This window comes from Schistocerca americana, chromosome 5, assembly GCF_021461395.2.
Source record: "Schistocerca americana isolate TAMUIC-IGC-003095 chromosome 5, iqSchAmer2.1, whole genome shotgun sequence".
NCBI classification, from domain to species: Eukaryota; Metazoa; Arthropoda; class Insecta; order Orthoptera; family Acrididae; genus Schistocerca; species Schistocerca americana.
Window position 1 is genome coordinate 244604553 of NC_060123.1, and position 21148 is coordinate 244625700.

Consider the following 21148-nt stretch of genomic DNA (forward strand, 5'->3'; position numbering starts at 1 on the left):
AGCCGTTGGTGGTCATGGAAGGCGCTGTAAAGGCTGAAAAATACGTGAATCCCATCCTCCGACCAATAGTGCAACCATATCGGCAGCATATTGGAGAGGCATTTGCCTTCATGGACGACAATTGGCACCCCCATAGTGAAAATCTTGTGAATGACTTCCTTCAGGTTAATGACATCGCTCGACTAGAGTGGCCAGCATGTTTTCCAAACATGAACCCTATTGACACATGCATGGGATAATTGCGTTATGGGAGTGACAGTGATCAATGTCTTACAAATATTTACTATTAAAAACAATCTTGATCACAATTTATTTATTACGGTGACCAGTTTCGACCACTACTGTGGTCATCTTCAGACCTTCAAGTCGTATACAAAGCTTTAATTAGAGGGCTACATACATTAAGGAAAATACATAAAGTTATAAAGCCATAAAACGATGAATTACCAATGAGTAAGAACCTCCTTCTGCTGGAGAATCACTACTGGAGAAACCAGTGCACGTCTTACTATATATAATAGAGGCTCCGCCCACTTGTGACAATATGATGTCATTACTAACCAATGAGTTATAAATCGAATAACAATGTAAAATTTCTTAATTAAAGGAACATTGTCAAGAAGTAAAAATAAACACACACTACACTTAGCTTATTTAACAGCTACTGTCAATTAAGAAGCGTTAAAAATGTTTAAACATGTAGGGTAAATGAACTTCCTTTTGACAGTACATTCCAAATAAGCCACCTCAACTGACGGTGAAGAGGAAACTGCCACAAAGATTCGACAATCCATCTAAAGCTGTAAAACAGTCCTATGACACAGAAGCAACCAGTTCAACTCTCCATGTATCAGTGCCAGATACGTGTGAATCATCAACACAGACCTGCTTTGACGATGAAATGACTAGATTAAGCACAGTTATTCGTGACTTACAAAAGCGTAATGTTTGGTATGTATTTCATTCACTTCTGTTGTTAGTCACTTAATTTTCCTTGCTTTCTTCGTGTGATGACATTACTTTGTTAGCACCTTGTTCACTGACAATGTTTGAAAGTTATTCAAGTATTTGGTTTTGCGTGAAATGTAATATAATCAGCTCATTATAATGTTTCAACATATTTCTCCCACGATTTGGTAGTTGTTTGTCCCACTCAGAATAATATAAAACTGAAGGTCGTATTGTGGCAACAGGCGACAATGACATACACAGTAGGCCTACAGAACGATAAATGAGCTGTCGATCGCTTTTCCCTTTAGAGGTACATGTCTGTGCTTCTTACGTGTGAATCCGTGTGTTTATATTTTTTTTATATCAGCGTGGTAAGCTTCAATTCTATCCAACGTCACAAGTGTTTCTTCACGAATGGGTTGTAGCTTGCCACTCGATTTATGGTTTTTGTCCATACTTGCTCTTATCATTCTTAGAATCATTCTTAGAAACATATTTGCCTTCTGATACTATATAAACCCTTCGCGGCAAGAAAATAACTCAAATATTTCGTAAATTATTTAGGAAATGGATGCAAAAGCAAACATTATGCTAACGACGCTTCTGACGTTCACCTTTCTCGCCGCTTGGAGCGCTAGTATCGCTCCAGCTGTCAAACGGTAACAACTTTTACAGTAGTGGTCGAAGGTCGCGACTGTGGTATTTACGATTCCGACGAATAGGATCTTTGGTTCGTACCTGTAGGATGTAGGTTGTTGAGAAAATCTTTGGCGTAGTCGTATGCGCTACTTGTATGTGTTGTGTGGGAGTGGTGTTAAAAGTGGGAATTTGACAGCAGAGTCAGTTACTAGTATGTGATGGAACTTTGTGATCGTCCCTTGTCAGTAAACGAAGCCGCGTACATAATTTTTCATTAGTCCCCAAAGAAATAGTGTTAGGGCTGTCTGCTAATTTCGTCAACCTGTCAGATGCCGAAGAGTTGAGAATGAGTACAGATGACGCCTCACAGTTCCCTAAGGTTTCCGAGGGAAATTCCAAAAAATGGGTGTCGTTCGAAGAGGAAGAACAAGAAAAAATGGACAAAGAAATGAGCAAAGTGGCACCAAAAGTACCTTTACCCGTCACTAATGAAGACGCAGACGACGAATACCATGGCGCTATTATCAATCCAGAAACAGTGCATGTGAATCTCGACCGAAGCTTGAGCAGATCCGTTTCGCCGGAAAAGCTTCCAGAACCACCAAAAAGGAAAGTTATAAAACCTTCGCCGAGCGAGGCATCAGAATATAGCGGTACAGTTATGGGCTCTGAATCTGTCCACCTCAACATAGATAAAACATCATACAGTCGAGTTTCAGCAGAAGAAGCTGATAAAAGGAGCAGTGTGCCAGCGACGAAAGCAAACAGTACAGAAGTGACACTTCGTACTGTAGACCTGAGGGACGTCAGTAATGGCACTCATGCTGCTAGTAACAGAGGACCGTCGATCAATAGTGCAATTATTAGACAAGGATTTGGTGAGTTTATTATGCTTACATTGAGTTAAGTAACTTAGTTTCTGATAATAGAAGTCTTGTTGCAAACAAAATTTTGTGGTTACCACATACTGGGTTATTGACAGTACCTGAGAAGTAGCATTCATCAGAATAAATCTTTTGGAGGATCATTTTTGTTTCTGTGATGTCGTAAACATTTGATAGGAAGCCATACAATGACAGTAAGACTCCAGAGGTTCATTAAATGGAACAGTGCTTTGCAATGATTACAAGGCGTGAATATTCCATGTGAATTTCCAAGACTACTCTCCTTAAATTGTTTTTGTACCTTGCTTGTAAACAGTATTTGTTTTTATAAGATTTGAACTCGAGAAAAAGAGTCATAGGTGTAAGTTAAACAGGAGAGAATGATTATTTACCAGATGGTCAAACAGGAGGATATGTAAGCTTACAAGATAAATTGTGTAACTGCCTAAAATCTACATCAGTGGATTATGTGCAAATACATACTTGCTCTGAATGTTTTATACAAAATGAAATGTAAATTGTAGTTCTTGGTTACATAACTATTTTAGACACAATAACTCCCTATGTAAATATACTCCAAAAACAATGTTGAATCTGATAAACTAAGGTACACATGTTTTGAATGTTACTTGTAACCCGCACTTCCTACATCATCTCCCAGTTATCTTGACTGAATTTGGAGGGGACTATAAAAGAAAGCATTTTCAATTTCTTCTGCTACTTAATATTTTAAATAGTTATGGTACAGTAATTTCATACTTTTATACTCAGTTGTATGCATTTTTTCTAGTTATGGAATTTACTTTCATAGTTACAAGCAAATGGTGGTACATGTTGTTTGTATACAAACTAGGTGATTGTGTTACGCTGTTTTGATGTCATCATCATATGCATAACTACTACATCCATGTGAACTTGCTTGCGGTTTTCAAGTCGTCATTTCCCCCCTTTCCACTTCTGTTCACTGCAAATTGATGATGGCTTGATACTGAAATATGTGTCCTATCAGCTGACCCCCTTATTTTACTAAAGTAGTGCCCAAATTTCTGTTTTTCTCAGTTTGATTTAGTATCTCCTTGATAGTGGTTTGATCTACCCACATAATCTTTAATGTTATTCTCTAGTATCACTTTATAATCCCTTCTGTTTTGGCATTAGGGAAGTGACAGATTCCACACATCTGCTTTGACCCATGATGTCATCAGTACGGCGGAAACACCTACGTCCAGCATATACAAAATGAGACCAATGTTGTCACTACATTCACATGCCAATAAGCGCAAACAAAACTAAAAAGACACAAGAACACGCAATCTAACACTAAAATAAAACTAATGAGGTAAGCATGGGACAAAGGGGGCTTAGAACAATCTAAATATATTACAATACAAAACATTGCACCATCTCAAAACAAATGTTATAAAACAAATCTCAACTTATGACGTTACAGCTGCAAACCAGTAGGAATTGTATACTTCACTTGACCTGTATAACTCAAAGGAAGCCCATATTTTCCTTCCCCCCCCCCCCCCCCCCCCCCCCCCTCCTCCTCCTCCAAAAAGTGAAATCGGACGTTTTCCTTGACCTGTATAGCTCACACACAGCTCTCAATACCCACTTGAGGGGGGGGGGGGGGGGGGCTACAGACTTCACACGCCTACATAACTCAGAAAACTCAGCTGAAACCAAAACACCAACTACTCAAAATCCTAGATCAATTTAAACACAAATGAAATACCATAAATGTAAACCACATGAAACATCACAATTGCTATCAAATTAAACCAAAACAAAAATTACTTACCAATAAAAGCCTCTTTAAAAAAACACCAAACTAATCAGATCTAGCAAAAACACCACACACACATAAAAAAACACACAATGCACTGAAAACAAAGCAAACACTTCCAAACCCATGTTACAGCACTGACTACCGAGACTCAAACCCACATGTGTTACCACAGTAATAGCAAAGACTCAAATGAGACAGAAGCGTCCGATCCCACGCATCGGCTTAAACCCTTGACGTAAGGGTGTTGTCGTGTGTGACGTCATGACGGCGTGGAGTTTGGTTTGTGAATGTGGTGTGTTTGTAGATGTCGTCGTGTTGTGGTTTGTTGTGCTCTCTGTTGGTATGTTCAGGTTTTTTGTTTGTGTGGTGGGTTCAGTTTGCTTTTGTTCATTATCCAGAATTGTTAGAGTGTCGGCTGTGTTTGTAGTGGAATTCGTTTCAGTGAGTTAATGATTTTGTGTGAAGGTTAATTTAGTGTTGTTCGCTGTACATCGTGTGGTAATTTTAGTAAAATTAATCAGATGTTGTTTTTGTTCAGGAATGGATATGACGGATAAAATTAACAATGTGCAGGTCAAGGGAAGTGTTCCTTCCCAATGTGTGGCTGTGTATGTTGATATTGGTATCGGGAGATGTTTTTGAGCTATATAGGCCAAGGGAAGTGTTTGATCATAATTTATGGGATCGGGAGCTGCTGTTGAGCTATAGAGGTCAAGGGAAGTGTCCGATTCCAGATGATATTGTGTTTAGTGGTATTTGGGTAGTTTTGTGATGTCATTTTGTTTTTTCGTCGTTTTGTGTGGTTTTATATGGGGGTGGGTGTCTAAATTTGTTTATATTTAGTTTGCCCCTACCCAAAAACACACTATTTCCCGCACTTGTCCCGTTAGTGTCATTAGGCTCTTTGTGGAAAGTGTGTGTGTTTGTTTTTCGATGTCTTTTCGTCCTCATAATGTGTACGTACTGACTTTATATGCACCATATTGGAATCGTGGTTTATGGTCGTTTCCGCCATTTTTTGTGATGTCATGGGTCAAAACAGATGGGCCGGATCAGACGCTTCTGTATTTCCATACCACACATTAAACTCAACACATCAACAGCCACGGTTTTCCGTGATTTCCCTAAATCGTTTCAGGCGAATGCTGGGATGGTTCCTTTGAAAGGGCGTGGCCGATTTCCTTCCCATTCCTTCCCTAACCCGAGCTTGCGATCCGTCTCTAATGACCTCGTTGTCGACGGGACGTTAAACACTACCCACCACCACCATCAACAGCCACCAAGATCTACAGACATGTACAAATTCAAAACCACCATGCCACAGTGGTTCATAAACACTACCACCATTACATCGTGGGTCAAAGCAGATGGGTGGAATCAGATGCTTCCAATGACACTTGTTTTTCCATGTCTCAACTGTTCATCGTCCAAATTTCATGTGTGTTCCATACCTCCAGGAGAGACTTCCCCAACATTTAAATTGATATTAAATGTTTAAAAAATTCTCTTTCATAGAGATACTTCTCTTGCCAATGCCAGTCTCCATTTTGTGTCCGTTTTAGGTGATCAATGATCCACTATTTTGCTGCCTGAATAGCAGTGCTGTTTCCTTATCTTAGACTCCTCAGCATTGCCTGATTAAATTTGACTTCGAAGCTGTAGTTGGCTAAAATTTTATCATTTTTTATAAGATGCTGTTTGTTCCATTCAGCTGCTTGTCAAAGTCATGAAGTCATGATTGTCCATGAATTACAACATTTTCGCAATCCTCATAAGTTTTTATTTCTTTTCCCCATGCTTTAATCCCCTTTCCTAATTTCTCATTTGTTCTCTTTACTGAATGCTCGGTGTACAGACTGAATAACTTCAGGGAGAGACTACAGCCCTGTCTCACTCCATTCTCCGCCACTACTTCCCTTGCTGCACAACCTCTCCTTCTGTCTGATTTCTGTACGTGTCATAGTAAGTAAACTTTCACTCCCTGTAATTTTTCTCAGCTACTTTGAGAACTGCTGAGAATGCACTGAAGTATTTACAAAAGCTTTATCTAAATCAGTCTGCCTTATAACTGCAGTTTTGCCTTTCTTCAGCCTGTATTCTAAGAGAACTCATTGGGTCAGTATTGTCTTGCATGTTCCTCTAGGACCCAAACTGATATTCCGTGAGGCCATTTGTGGCATTTGGATTGCTACGTCTTCTTGAAGTCTGGAGATATTTCAACTTTGCATGGAACAATTTTGTCATGGTGAAATAATTCACAGGTGAATTGCTAGATGGCAGTGCCCAAAGGGCACAATATTTCGGCAAGTGCCCACATTGCCATTATTAGATACACTTATGAGCTAATTGGCAAGGAACAAGAACAGAGCTTATTTCCTCCCCCTCCTCTCAGAACCAGATGCCTTGGCATTATGTATGTGGTCTGTGCCCAGGCTCAGGTGGCATACTTTCAGCATCTCCTCTTCCCATCACCAAATTGCTCCGTCAGAGGTTCACTCCCATGAACACATGCTGATGGCACATCTCTGTTGCTCTGCCTGCCTCTGAAGTCAATTTGTTGTTTAATATCTCCTTCAGGTGGTGCGGAGGGAATTAGATTAGGAAATGAGACACTTAAAGTAGTAAAGGAGTTTTGGTATTTGGGGAGCAAAATAACTGATGATGGTCGAAGTAGAGAGGATATAAAATGTAGACTGGCAGTGGGAAGGAAAGCTTTCTGAAGAAGAGAAATTTTTTAACATCGAGTATATATTTAAATGTCAGGAAGTCGTTTCTGAAAGTATTTATATGGAGTGTAGCCACGTATGGAAGTGAAACATGGACAATAAATAGTTTCGACAAAAAGAGAATAGAAGCTTTCGAAATGTGGTGCTACAGAAGAATGCTGAAGAATAGATGGGTAGATGACATAACTAATGAGGAGGTATTGAATAGAATTGGGGAGAAGAGGAGTTTGTGGCACAATTTGACTAAAAGAAGGGATCGGTTGGTAGGACATGTTCGGAGGCATCAAGGGATCACCCATTTAGTAGTGGAGGGTAAAAATCATACAGGGAGACCAAGAGATGAGTACACTAAGCAGATTCAGAAGGATGTAGGTTGCAGTAGGTACTGGGAGATGAAGAAGCTTGCACGCATGGAGAGCTGCATCAAATCAGTCTCAGGACTGAAGACCACAACAACAACAACAGTGTCCAGTAGACACACTATTTCAGCAATTGAACACCTAGCCATTGTCAGGTGTGAGATGAACTGTCTAGCAGTTGGAGCAGGGCTTATCATGCCTCCCTCCAACCTGGCGTTGTGTATGCTATCTGCGTGCAGGTTTGCATCCAGCATCTCCTCTCCCCCCCTTCTCTTGCTGCCAAGTCTCTGCATCTAAGGTTCACATCTAGGGACACATGCTGACATTGTCTCTGTTGTTGCTGTGCCTGTCCCTGAAGTCAGTTCATTGTGGAACTAACAAGTCGACAGTCACTGAACATTTCCTATCGGAATTACACGGAATGTATTATGGCCATATTAATCTTCTGACGCAGACGTCCCTCTTCAGGGACAGTGTCATTAAAAAATCTATTGAGATTCAAGTAAGAGAACCCCCAATGAATCATAGTAGTTGATACATCCTTAGTAAGGCCTGGGAACCCGCACTGAGTCTGGTTAAGAAGAGGGACAGGTAGAGCAACTGGGAACATGCCACCGGGTCAGATGGAACAAATTTGTGGCAAGAGAAAGGGGAGGACACATTGGGCACACACCCTTGCCTGAGCACGGTTGGCTTACGGTAAACCACGTCAGCAGGAGGGGGGGGGGGGGGAGAAGATACAAGTAATTTGTCAGTAAACTTGATGGTGGCAACATAGTCACTTGCTGAAATTTTGTGCCTGTTGGATACTCGCATCTGGGTGTTCACCCATGAAGTATTTCCTTATGAATTGTGCCAGATTAAGTTCAAGAACCACAATTTCTGTGTGGTTTGTTCTCCCAAGGATCTTAATCTGTAGGGATGTCATCTACTACATGTTCCTGGGTTCAGCATAGGTTATCCAGTCCTGTGTCAAATTCTTCTTAGAATATCATACATCCCATTTTGTCTTCTTCTATTATAGTTTAAATTACACCTCTAGGAGGAACTGCGGCATGTGTGAACATGTTTTTCTTGTAAAATGGTCAGCCTAACAACTGTTGATCACATCACATCCACAGCATTGTTTCCATAGGTAGTTCAAAAGAATTCCATGTGGTTTGCTGTCCCGAGTACTCTTAATAAGTGAGCTGTACCATTTCTAAATTATGATACTGCTCACCTTGATCAGTATACTGACAATTGTCAGTTTTTATATAATTTACCAGTGGTGTTTTCACAACCACATTTTTGTTTCACTGAGTAAAACAGTATGCCTATACCATGTGAGACTGAGTGTGTAAGTGCTTTCAGTTTGTAGTTTATAACCTCACAAGATGGGTTCTTCAGTGGGGTTACTTCCCCTCTTCTCAATGTTTATGTAATTTGCAGCGTAATCAACATTACACCAGCATACTTAGTTGCAAAGTTATTGCCATTTTGGATACTGTTTGTTATGATATGTGTAGGATGAAAGACTCCTTAAATTCATTTTGGGATTATTGAGTAACACAGTAACATACTGGTAGACCATCATTGTCATAAAAATGAAAGAAATACAGACTTTAAGAAATGACCTATGACTGCAGTCATTAACAATGTGAAAGCATTAGTAAAATGAAATCCAAAACACTAATGGGACTCCATGGGAATACATATTATAAACATGAAATTATCAGACTATGTTGGAATAATAATGATTCTTATAGGTTACATAACTGTAACAAGGGAATGTGTAAAAGGAAAGAAAAATAATTCATGACACATTTATTGGTTTTACCAAGCCACAACTGTATTGTCACCTTCCAGCCTTACCCAGGCTTTGGGCTATGCTACAGTTCAGCCTTTCAGCATGACCTCATTTTAAAAATCTTGTTTTTCTCTTGTTTCTCGAGTTTTATTCTGCTGTTCATGACACAATAAAGTGTGGTCACAATTCACAACTTCCTATGGAACATTTTTTCCCATTAAGATTTGATTTCAAAAATCTTTCTTACCATTACATAATCTACCTGAAACCTTCCAGTGTCCTCAGATATCTTCTACATATACAACCTTTCATAATTTTTAAACCAATGTTAGTGATGAGAGAATTGTGCTCTGTTCAAAAGTCTATGAGACACCTTCCCATTTCATTCCTTGTTCTTTTTCTCTGTTTTCCTAGTCCTGAATTCCTGTCCCATTCCTCCACCAATGTGGTTAACTGCCGGATGGTCATTTGTGCCTATTAACATGCTGCAATGCACCTCCCCCATGGCCCTACACAAGCTTGATGCATTTTAAGTGGGGTGAACACATAGGCCAGTCCATATGCAAGTCCTCTCATTTCAAGAGCTCCTCCATTTGTGCCGTTCTAGGCAGTCGTGCATAGCCTTCCATAAAAGTGAAGTCAGGGCGAAATGCTTCCCCAGAAAAGATACACCGGGGGAAGGAGTACAGTGTCACAGCAACATTGACTGATGAGTGTACCATGTTTAGAGATTTGGGGCTTAGTATGTTCATGTAACATTACACCTCCCCACTCCATACAGGGCTGTTGCTAGGTTTTTTGGCACCCTAGGCAAGAATGGAAAAATGACACTTCTTCATTTTTGCTACTATTGACCTCCCCAATTTCCTCCACTCCCTCCCTCTGCCACCACCACCACCACCACCACCACCACCACCACCAACACCACTACCTGCGGTCTAGAATTCTGTCCATGCATGCGAAACAGTGCTGTGAGAAATATCAAACTCCTGAGCTACACTCACCCATACTTTGTTCTTCCAGTTTACCATTGAGCCTTCACTTATGTGAATTCATCCAAATGTTGTTTCCATGCCATGTTGTAGTGAAGAACACCATCACAGTGCAGCGTAACTGCTTGCTGATTAACAAACACGGTCTTTTTGCCATTCCTTTGGCTGCTTTGTGCTGCAGGACCAGCCCCATTTGTGGAATAGTCAGGCTGATCTCGCACCGTGTGATGTCCAACTTCTGACAGCATGCTTCCACATTCATTCATTTCCACTTAGTAGTTAATAAGTATGTTACTTTAGCTAACTTGCCATTAAGTTTTGCCAGTCAGTGTATATCAATGTGTTGGTCTGCCAACCTGCATTGCAGGCACTCTTCCTCCTTCAGACCCACCCCTCTCACGCCCTCCTCTTTTCTCTTGGTAATCAAGTTGCCAAACAATGGAAAATCCAGGATGGAATGTAAAAATATTATGAAAAGGAAAGTTGCTACCCACCATATAGTGGAGATGCTGAGTTGCACATAGGCGTAGTTGCACGTAGGCATAACAAAAAAGACTGTCACAAATAAACCTTTCAGCCAGTAAGGCCTTCGTTAAAAAACCAACACACACACACACACACACACACACACACACACACATATGCACGCACGCGAGCGAGGGACTGCAGTCTCGGGCAACTATAACCACTCTTTGTTTGTGACACTCTCTGTGTTGTGCCTATCTGCAACTTGGCATCTCCGCTGTTTGGCGAGTAGTGACTTCCCTTTTCATAATATTGTTGTAATCATGTGGCCAGTCAGGTACAATTTATAAAAAAAAATGTGTATTATTTTTCTACAGTTTACTTCAACAGAAATCAATTTTTGTGCTTCGTGTAGGCATCGTCTTGATCTCTTTAGTGAAAAGAAGTAGATGATGATCCTACTGATAACTGTGCATGTACTGCTCAAACACTGCATTGTTGCTGTACTTTTAATATTCTAATTCCTCCTACAGCTGACCAAACATTTGGAAGTTGGTTGGTAATAAATCGAATGTAAGGATGGTGTTAAAGATATGAATGAATTTCATGAAGGTTATGACTGATTAAAACTCCTGTATGCTTCTAAATTTTGTTATGAAGTAGCAGAAATTCTACATTGAGCTGCAGCTTGCAGTAGTACATTGCATTCACTGCTCTATTTAGATGGCCGTCAATGAACGATGTGCCTTTCGAATCCCACCCGCTGCTGATTGTTGAGATCTGAACATCACTGGATAGTTGAGTTCTGAACATGGCCTGCTCCTTCTCATGTCTTTATCTCCATCTCATCTCCATCCTATTTTCTTGTGCATAGTAATGGAACCATGTCTCATCACAGGTAAAAACCTTGCCAAAACCTCTCATTCTTCAAATTAATTCAAAAGCCGCCACAAGATATCCAGAAATATTCTTCTGTGTCTCATTGAGAAGATATGGTCCCATGTTCTGATAATGTATGATAGGAAAAGCTTTTGCTGATAATGTCGTAAGCATATCCATCAATTTAGCCTACCCCAGAGATTTTGACAGCAGTCAAGTGGAGCTCATATTCCACAAGGCTTAAAGTAGCACCATTGTTATTAGTGGGTGTTGCCCAACAGAGGGATGTAGGTCCTGCTCACTTGTGATTATAACTGATAAGGGAATAGTCACTGTATAATGATGGATGATTTGGTTCACCCATATATCACTACATACCTACCTCTAATGCCCCACTCTGCTTCCATTTTTTCCTGCATCAGTAGTATGGAACGCTGGTTTAAATTTGAATGATCCTCCTGTTGACATTTTGTAATTTTCCTTATTATATATCACACATGCCCTAAGCTACAGAGTTTTACCATTTACTGACTTATGTGTACTAGAGAACAAAAATAATCATAAAAGTCTGTATGTACCACTGCAGTGTGCATACAGTTGTCTAGAGTGAGGAATAAGACCTTAATTTTTACAATGACAAGAATGTCTTCATGTCTTTCTCAGCATTGCCAGAATAAGAAAGGGACTGCAAATTTTTGTTTCAGTGACACTATTGCCTTAAAGCAAATCTGTTGTCAGTTATTTAAGAAGAGTCTCCATTAACTTCAGGTCAGATGTTTTGCTGTACTTTACAGGAATCACCTTGACTGTTTCAGATAATATTCTTAACAATTCATACTTTTGGAGGGGTTCATGAAAAACTGAGCTCTGTTAAAGTATGTAAGTTGTCAGCAGAAGGGATAGATAACATTCCATCGGAATTTCTAAAATCATTAGTCGAGGTGCAAAAAATGACTGTTCGCGTTGGTATGTAGAAATGTATGAGTATGGCAACATACCATCTGACTTTCAGAAAATGTCATCCACATAATTCCAAAGACTGCAAGAGCTGACAAGTGTGAGAATTATCGATAATCAGCTTAACAGCTTGTGCATCAAAGTTAGTTACAAGAATAATATACAGAAGAATGGAAAAGAAAAGCAAGGATGTGTTAGATGATGACCCGTTTGGCTTTAGGAAAGGTAAAGACACCATAGAGCCAATTTTGATGTTGTGATTGATAAGACTAAAGGAAAATAAAGGCATGTTCATAAGATTTGTCAACCTGGAAAAAGCTTTCGACAATGTAATATGGCGCAATGTGTTAAAAATTCTGAGAAAAATAGGGGTAAACTATAGGGAGACACGGGTAATATACAATATGTACAAGAGTGAAGAAGGAATAATAAGAGTAGACAACCAAGAACAAAGTGCTGGATTAAAAAGGGTGTAAGACAGGGATGTAGTCTTTTGCCCCTACTGTTCGATATGTACATCGAAAAAGCAATGATGGAAGTAAAAAAAGGTTCAGGAGTGGAATTGAATTCATGGTGAAAGGATATCAATATGATTTGCTGATGACTTTGCTATCCTGAGTGGAAGTGAAGAGGAATTACAGGATTTCGTGAATGGAATGAACAGTCTAATGAGTACAGAGTATGGATTGAGAGTAAATTGAAGAAAGACGAAAGTAATGAAGAGTAGTATAAATGAGAACAGTGAACAAGTATTTATGATCACAAAGTAGATGGAGTTAAGGAATTTCTACCATCTAAGCAGCAAAATAGCCAATGAGGGACGGAGCGAGGAGGACATCAAAAGCAAACTAGCACTGGTAAAAAGGGCATTCCTGGCTAAGAGAAGTCTACTACTATCAAACATAGACCTTAATTTGAGGAAGATGTTTCTGAGAATGTGGATTTGGAGCACAGCATTGTATGGTAGTGAAACATGGATTGTGGGAAAACCAGAACAGAAGAGAACTGAAGCATTTGAGATGTGGTGCTACAAATGAATGGTGAAAATTAGATGGACTGATAAGGTAAGGAATGAGGAGGTTCTGCACAGAATTGGAGAGGAAAGGAATATGTGGGAAACACTAACAAGGAGAAGGGACAGGATGATAGGACACCGCTAAGACATCAGGGAATGACTTCCATTGTACTAGAGGGGAACTGTAGAGGAAGACGGAGACTGGAATACTTCCAGCAAATAATAGAGGACGTAGATTGTAAGATGAAGAGGCTGGCACAGGAGAGGAATTCGTGGCAAGCCTCATCAGACTAGTCAGAAGACCAATGACTCAAGGGGGGGAAAAATAAAAATCTGTCACTTTACAGTTTTTATTGAACTATTTGGCTTAGATATTACAGAATGTTAAGAATTTACAAGAATATCCTGTCCATGGCAAGGAAATGGCGTTGTGTTCAAAATAAAAAAAGAAGAAACCTATTTGATGTTACAAATGCCAAAGAATGGGACATTTAGCATCCCACTACATGGAAGAAAAGAAAAAAAAAAAAAAAAAAGTACACAAGGAAAAAATATTAGGTATCGAAAGGTGCAGAAAGGAAGGCAAGCAATAAAGCTACAGTACTTGCTGAATATTGTTCTTATGGTAAAACTGAAAGTAAGAGTACGGGTTGGTTTTTGGATTCTGGAGCATCTGTGCATATTACCAAAGACCAACCAGTTTTACATGATGTTTCTCTGAAAACAAACATTTGTGTTTCACCAGTGGATGGTTCTCAGTACAGTGTGAACTGGTAGGAAGATCAACTCAAATGAGAACGTTGAAAGAGAATCAAAAGTCCCATAATGCACATTATGTGAAGAATGTTGCTACAAATTTGCTTTCCATGAGTGGATTAGTGAACAGGGGCAACAAGGTAATTTTTGATTTAAATTGTATGGAAATAATCGGCAGACTGCCAGTGTGATAGTCACGGCAAGTAAAGAGAGGGGAATTTTAAATTAGATGGTCTTCAAGTTGGGAATAGTTATTCAGAATATTCAACAATATGTTTATGGCATCAAAGGCTTGAGACATTTTAATAGGCAAAGTATGGCCTTGTTAAAAGGTATGCCAGATCGGGATAAAGAAACATAATAGTTGTAACTTATATTGTGAAATTTGCATGCAAGGAAAGCAAGCCAAATTACCATTTAAAACAAATGAAAATAAATCTACTAAGCATTTATAGTTGTTACACACAGACCTTTGTGGACGCATGGAAAAAGTCTATAGGAGACAGCTGTTATATCCTTACATTGGTTGATGATTTTTAAAGATATACCAATGTCTATTTCCTCAGGATCAAGGACAAAGTGAGTAAAATATTTGACATTTTCCATGCCATTTCTAAAAGTCAGGCGGGTAAGAAGATAAAACTTCTCAGTGGTGCTAAATATATCAATAAACAATATGGACAACAATTGAATGAATGTGGATTTTGACATCAAACTATAATTCGCTATAGTTCTACTCAAAATGGAGTAACAGAATGGGCTAACTGAACAATTGTAGAGAAAGGAAGGAGCATGTTAAAGGGTGCAAGATTACCAAAATGCTACTGGGCAAAAGCAGTATCAGCTACCGTGTAATTAAACAATAGTGTGCCTACTAAAGTAGCACCATACAAGCTCTACCATGGTTCGAGCCTCCAAACAACTTAGAAGAAAATGGAAAACTTAATCTCAAAAATAAATTTTTATCGGGAGGCATAAATTGTAAAAATGATAGGGTAATAATTAGTAGACACATAATATTTTTAAAATCTGGCAAAAATGAAACAAAAGATGAAAAGTATTGTAGATATTAATCCTGAAGAACATGCACAGACACCACTAAATTTAGAATTAAAAGGCCTGAAGTAGTTCTTCAGGAACACTCGCATATGTTTATTAAAGATGAAATGGATAATGAGGTTCAGGAAACTCTGGCAGCAGAGGAAATAAATTTACTGTGTCCATCACATATAATAAAACCTAAGTTCTATCCAGATATGAGATTATATGGCTGCTTCAATTGAAGACACATGGGCCAGCCCAGAGGCAGATAACTGGAAGAAAGCTGTTAGTCTTTTCCAAGAATGGGTTGATGCACCACAAGGAAAGAAACCATTACAAGTGAGGTGGGTCTTTAGTATCAAAAACCCTGAAGATGCAGTGCCAAATTTTAAAGCCCATTGTTAGTTAAAGGCTACACTCAGATACAGGATGTAGACTATAAAGGAACAGTCTTACCAGTATGCTTCTTTAAGATATCTTATGTCCCTGCTGTAAAAGAAAATTTATTAATCTGCCATGTGGACTGCATATCTCAATGGAGAATTGAAGGAAGAAAATTTTGTTATTCTGCCAGAGAAAGCCAGGAAAACTCCTCAAGAAAAGTATAAAATTTGGCATCTAAAAGGCACACATAAGGTCCTAAACAGAGTGGATACTACTGGAATCAGTGCTTACATAAGGCATTAACAACATGAGTCACTCAACAGCTGATTCTGATGTATATCACATGAGAAATGAAGAAGATACGGTGATTTTGGCTGTATAAGTTGATGCTTTTTTTTATTTTGACAAAAGGTGAAAGTTCAATGAGTAGTCTCAAGAAACAACTTCAATCTGAATTTGAGATGCATGATTTAGGTGAAGTGCTTTAATACATTGGTATGAAGACCATAAGAAGTGACAGTAGTGAGGAATTGTCAAATAATCAATGAATATACATGAAGAGACTACTAGAAATATATGGCAAGAAGAATTGTGAGCCACTTTCCACCCCTAAGGAACAGAGTAAGAAATTGTTAGTAGTAGAAGATGAAATGTGCAAAAAAGAAGTATTTTATTTGCAGCCAGTGGGAAGTCTTTTATATTTAGCTCAAATTTCCAGGCCAGATATTACCTTTTCTACTAATACTGTGAGAAGATTTGCAAAGACCCTAGAATTACACATAGGGTTGCAGTTTAAAGAATATTTAGATATTTAATAGGACCTGTTGATTACAGATGAAGGTACTGCAAGACAGGAATCTGGAATCCTACAGTGATTCAGACTGGAAAAATGAACTGTATAACAGGCATTCTATTACATGTAGCTGTCTCAAGTTGATGAGAGGATCAATATCCTGGTCTTACAAGAAACAAAGAACAGTGCCTTTGAGTGATGTTGAGACTGAATATATGGTATTGTCTTTCACCATGCAAGAAGTGTTATTGTTAAGAACTCTACATCTACATCCATACTCCGCAAGCCACCTGACGGTGTGTGGCGGAGGGTACCCGGAGTACCTCTATCGGTTCTCCCTTCTATTTCAGTCTCGTATTGTTCGTGGAAAGAAGGATTGTCGGTATGCTTCTGCGTGGGCTCTAATCTCTCTTATTTTATCCTCATGGTCTCTTCGCGAGATATACGTAGGAGGGAGCAATATGCTGCTTGACTCTTCGGTGAAGGTACGTTCTCGAAACTTTAACAAAAGCCCGTACCGAGCTACTGAGCGTCTCTCCTGCAGAGTCTTCCACTGGAGTTTATCTATCATCTCCGTAACACTTTCGCGATTACTAAATGATCCTGTAACGAAGCGCGCTTCTCTCCGTTGGATCTTCTCTATCTCTTCTATCAACCCTATCTGGTACGGATCCCACACTGCTGAACAGTATTCAAGCAGTGGGCGAACAAGCGTACTGTAACCTACTTCCTTTGTTTTCGGATTGCATTTCCTTAGGGTTCTTCCAATGAATCTGTCTGGCATCTGCTTTACCGACAATCAACTTTATATGATCATTCCATTTTAAATCACTCCTAATGCGTACTCCCAGATAATTTATGGAATTAACTGCTTCCAGTTGCTGACCTGCTATTTTGTAGCTAAATGATAAGGGATCTATCTTTCTATGTATTCGCAGCACATTACACTTGTCTACATTGAGATTCAATTGCCATTCCCTGCACCATGCGTCAATTCGCTGCAGATCCTCCTGCATTTCAGCACAATTTTCCATTGTTACAACCTCTCGATACACCACAGCATCATCTGCAAAAAGCCTCAGTGAACTTCCGATGTCATCCACAAGGTCATTTATGTATATTGTGAATAGCAACGGTCATATGACACTCCCCTGTGGCACACCTGAAATCACTCTTACTTCGGAAGACTTCTCTCCATTGAGAATGACATGCTGCGTTCTGTTATCTAGGAGCTCTTCAATCCAATCACACAATTGGTCTGATAGTCCATATGCTCTTACTTTGTTCATTAAACGACTGTGGGGAACTGTATCGAACGCCTTGCGGAAGTCAAGAAACACGGCATCTACCTGTGAACCCGTGTCTATGGCCCTCTGAGTCTCGTGGACGAATAGCGCGAGCTGGGTTTCACACGGCCGTCTTTTTCGAAACCCATGCTGATTCCTACAGAGTAGATTTCTAGTCTCCAGAAAAGTCATTATACTCGAACATAATAAGTGTTCCAAATTTCTACAACTGATTGACATTAGAGATATAGGTCTATAGTTCTGCACATCTGTTCGACGTCCCTTCTTGAAAACGGGGATGACCTGTACCCTTTTCCAATCCTTTGGAACGCTACGCTCTTCTAGAGACCTACGGTACACCGCTGCAAGAAGGGGGGCAAGTTCCTTCGCATACTCTGTGTAAAATCGAACTAGTATCCCATCAGGTCCAGCGGCCTTTCCTCTTTTGAGCGATTTTCATTGTTTCTCTATCCCTCTGTCGTCTATTTCAATATCTACCATTTTGTCATCTGTGCGACAATCTAGAGAAGGAACTGCAGTGCAGTCTTCCTCTGTGAAAGAGCTTTGGAAAAAGACATTTAGTATTTCGGCCTTTAGTCTGTCATCCTCTGTTTCAGTACCATTTTGGTCACAGAGTGTCTGGACATTTTGTTTTGATCCACCTACCGCTTTGACATAAGACCAAAATTTCGTAGGATTTTCTGCCAAGTCAGTACATAGAACGTTACTTTCGAATTCATTGAACGCGTCTCGCATGACCCTCCTCACATTACATTTCGCTTTGATAAAATTTTTGTTTGTCTGCAAGGCGTTGGCTATGTTTATGTTTGCTGTGAAGTTCCCTTTGCTTCCGCAGCAGTTTTCTAACTCGGTTGTTGCACCACGGTGGCTCTTTTCCATCTCTTACGATCTTGCTTGGCACATACTCATCTAACACGTATTGTACGATGGTTTTGAACTTTGTCCACTGATCCTCCACACTATCTGTATTTAAAACAAAACTTTTGTGTTGAGCCGTCAGGTACTTTGAAATCTGCTTTTTGTCACTTTTGCTAAACAGAAAAATCTTCCTACCTTTTTTAATATTTCTATTTATGGCTGAAATCATCGATGCAGTAACTGCTTTATGATCGCTGATTCCCTGTTCTGCGTTAACTGTTTCAAATAGTTCGGGTCTGTTTGTCACCAGAAGGTCTAATATGTTATTGCCACAAGTCGGTTCTCTGTTTAACTGCTCAAGGTAGTTTTCAGATAAAGCACTTAAAAAAATTTCACTGGATTCTTTGTCCCTGCCACTCGTTATGAACGTTTGAGTCTCCCAGTCTATATCTGGCAAATTAAAATCTCCACCCAGAACTATAACATGGTGGGGAAATCTACTCGAAATATTTTCCAAATTATTCCTCAGGTGCTCAGCCACAACAGCTGCTGAGCCAGGGGGCCTATAGAGACATCCAATTACCATGTGTGAGCCTGCTTTAACCGTGACCTTCACCCAAATCATTTCACATTTCGGATCTCCGCCAATTTCCTTCGATACTATTGCACTTCTTATCGCTATAAACACGCCTCCCCCTTCACTGTCCAGCCTGTCTCTGCGGTATACATTCCAATCTGAGTTTAGGATTTCATTACTGTTTACGTCTGGTTTTAGCCAACTTTCTGTCCCTATGGGCGTTGTGACCGTTTGTTAATGAGAACAGTTCTGGGACCTTTCTATAGACGCTCCTGCAGTTTACTATTAGCACATTAATATTGTTATTCCCTGTTGCATTTTGCCTACTCCTACCTTGCGGCGTCTCGGGAGGCGTCTTGTCGGGCCTAGGGAGGGAATTCTCTAACCTAAAAAAAAAAAAAAAAAAAAAAAAAAAAAAAAAAAAAAAAAAAAAAAAAAAAAAAAAAAAACCATGTGCACTCCACATGTACTCCGCTACCCTTGTAGCCGCTTCTGGCGTGTAGTGCACGCCTGACCTATTCAGGGGGACCCTACATTTCTCCACCCGATAGCGGAGGTTGTGAAATTTGCACCCCAGATCTCCGCAGAATCGTCTGAGCCTCTGGTTTAAGCCTTCCACTCGGCTCCAAAGCAGAGGACCGCGATCGGTTCTGGGAATGATACTACAAATAGTTAGCTCTGATTCCACCCCACGAGCGAGGCTTTCCGCCTTCACCAATTCCGCCAACTGCCTGTACGAACTGAGGATGACCTCTGAACCCAGACGGCAGGAGTCATTGGTGCCGACATGAGCAACAATTTGCAGTCGGGTGCACCCAGTGCTCTCTATCGCCGCCGGCAGGGCCTCCTACACATCTTGGATGAGACCCCCGGCAAGCAGACAGAGTGAACACTGGCCTTCTTCCCCGACCTTTCCGCTATTTCCCTAAGGGGCTCCAGCCCCCACCTAACATTGGAGCTCCCAATAACTAGTAAACCTCTCCCCCCCATGTGCCTGCTTGGACCTTGCTGAAGGAGCAGTCACATATCCACTCACAGGCAGAGCGGGCGATGCCACACGGCCAGCCTCCACATTTACCCTCCACCTCGTGCGCCGCGAACGCCGCTGAACCCGCCACTCCCCTTGGGGAGAAGGTGGCCCAACCGCACCTGGTACCCGCGAAGATGTCTCGACAGCAGGGACAGTGGGTGAAGCATGTAACACCTGGGGTGTACCTTGCGACACACCAGACCCCCCCACTGCCGCTACACTCCGAGGCAGCAGCCTGAAGACGGCTGACCGCGGCCATCAACACGTTCAGCTGTTCGCGAACAGTGGCCAACTCCTCCTGCATCCGTACACAGCAGTCACACATCCTATCCATCCTAAGGAATCAATTTACTGAAGAGAGTTAATCAACTTTTAACTAGACTGCTAATTCACTAAATGCAGCTGATTATTGACTGAACTGCGATTGGTAGCCACTTGTTATAGAAAACAATGAAAATGGCACTACCTGTCTCTGGACTGTATTGAAAACAATCACTAGCACTGCTGGCACTATGGTTGACTAAAGGGGCTCTCCCTGACTGTATTCAAAACAAACACGAAATCTATGGAACACTATTAATAGCACTCTACAATTAAAGCTTCCTAAAAGCAAAAACACACGGAAGAAGAAGTGAGAAGTAAGAAAAATACAGTTAATACTTAAATTAAGGTAGCTCGCTGCACAGCAGACCTGAAGCAGACGGCGGTTAGGACGACACTGGTAAAACTGAGCCATATATGATTATTGAGCTAACCAAAGTGTTTTGCAACAACATGGGAGCTATCAAGTTAGCTCAGAGCCAAATAACAAGTGTGCAGCTCAAGCACATTGATATTAGCACCATTTCATTAGGTAACACCAAATTAGAAGGATATTATTATAAACAGTATAAGGGGAATGTAGATTGCTACTCCCCATAAAGATGACACATTGAGTTGCAGACAGGTTCAACG

At 40.3% G+C, this 21148-nt stretch overlaps 1 protein-coding gene across 6 annotated transcripts in view; it reads left to right on the forward strand.

Annotated features, from left to right (window-relative positions):
* The first annotated feature begins 1717 nt into the window (after positions 1 to 1717).
* LOC124615273 (transmembrane protein 268) overlaps positions 1718 to 21148 on the forward strand; it is a 111785-nt gene continuing 92354 nt past the window's right edge. For all 6 annotated transcript variants that reach the window (XR_006979768.1, XM_047143024.1, XM_047143025.1 and 3 more), the window contains exon 1: positions 1718 to 2468. Coding sequence is in view for 5 of the 6 variants with exons in the window: in XM_047143024.1 (XP_046998980.1) it covers positions 1937 to 2468 (532 nt within the window). In the remaining variant the exon portion in view is untranslated. The remainder of the gene's footprint in view (positions 2469 to 21148) is intronic.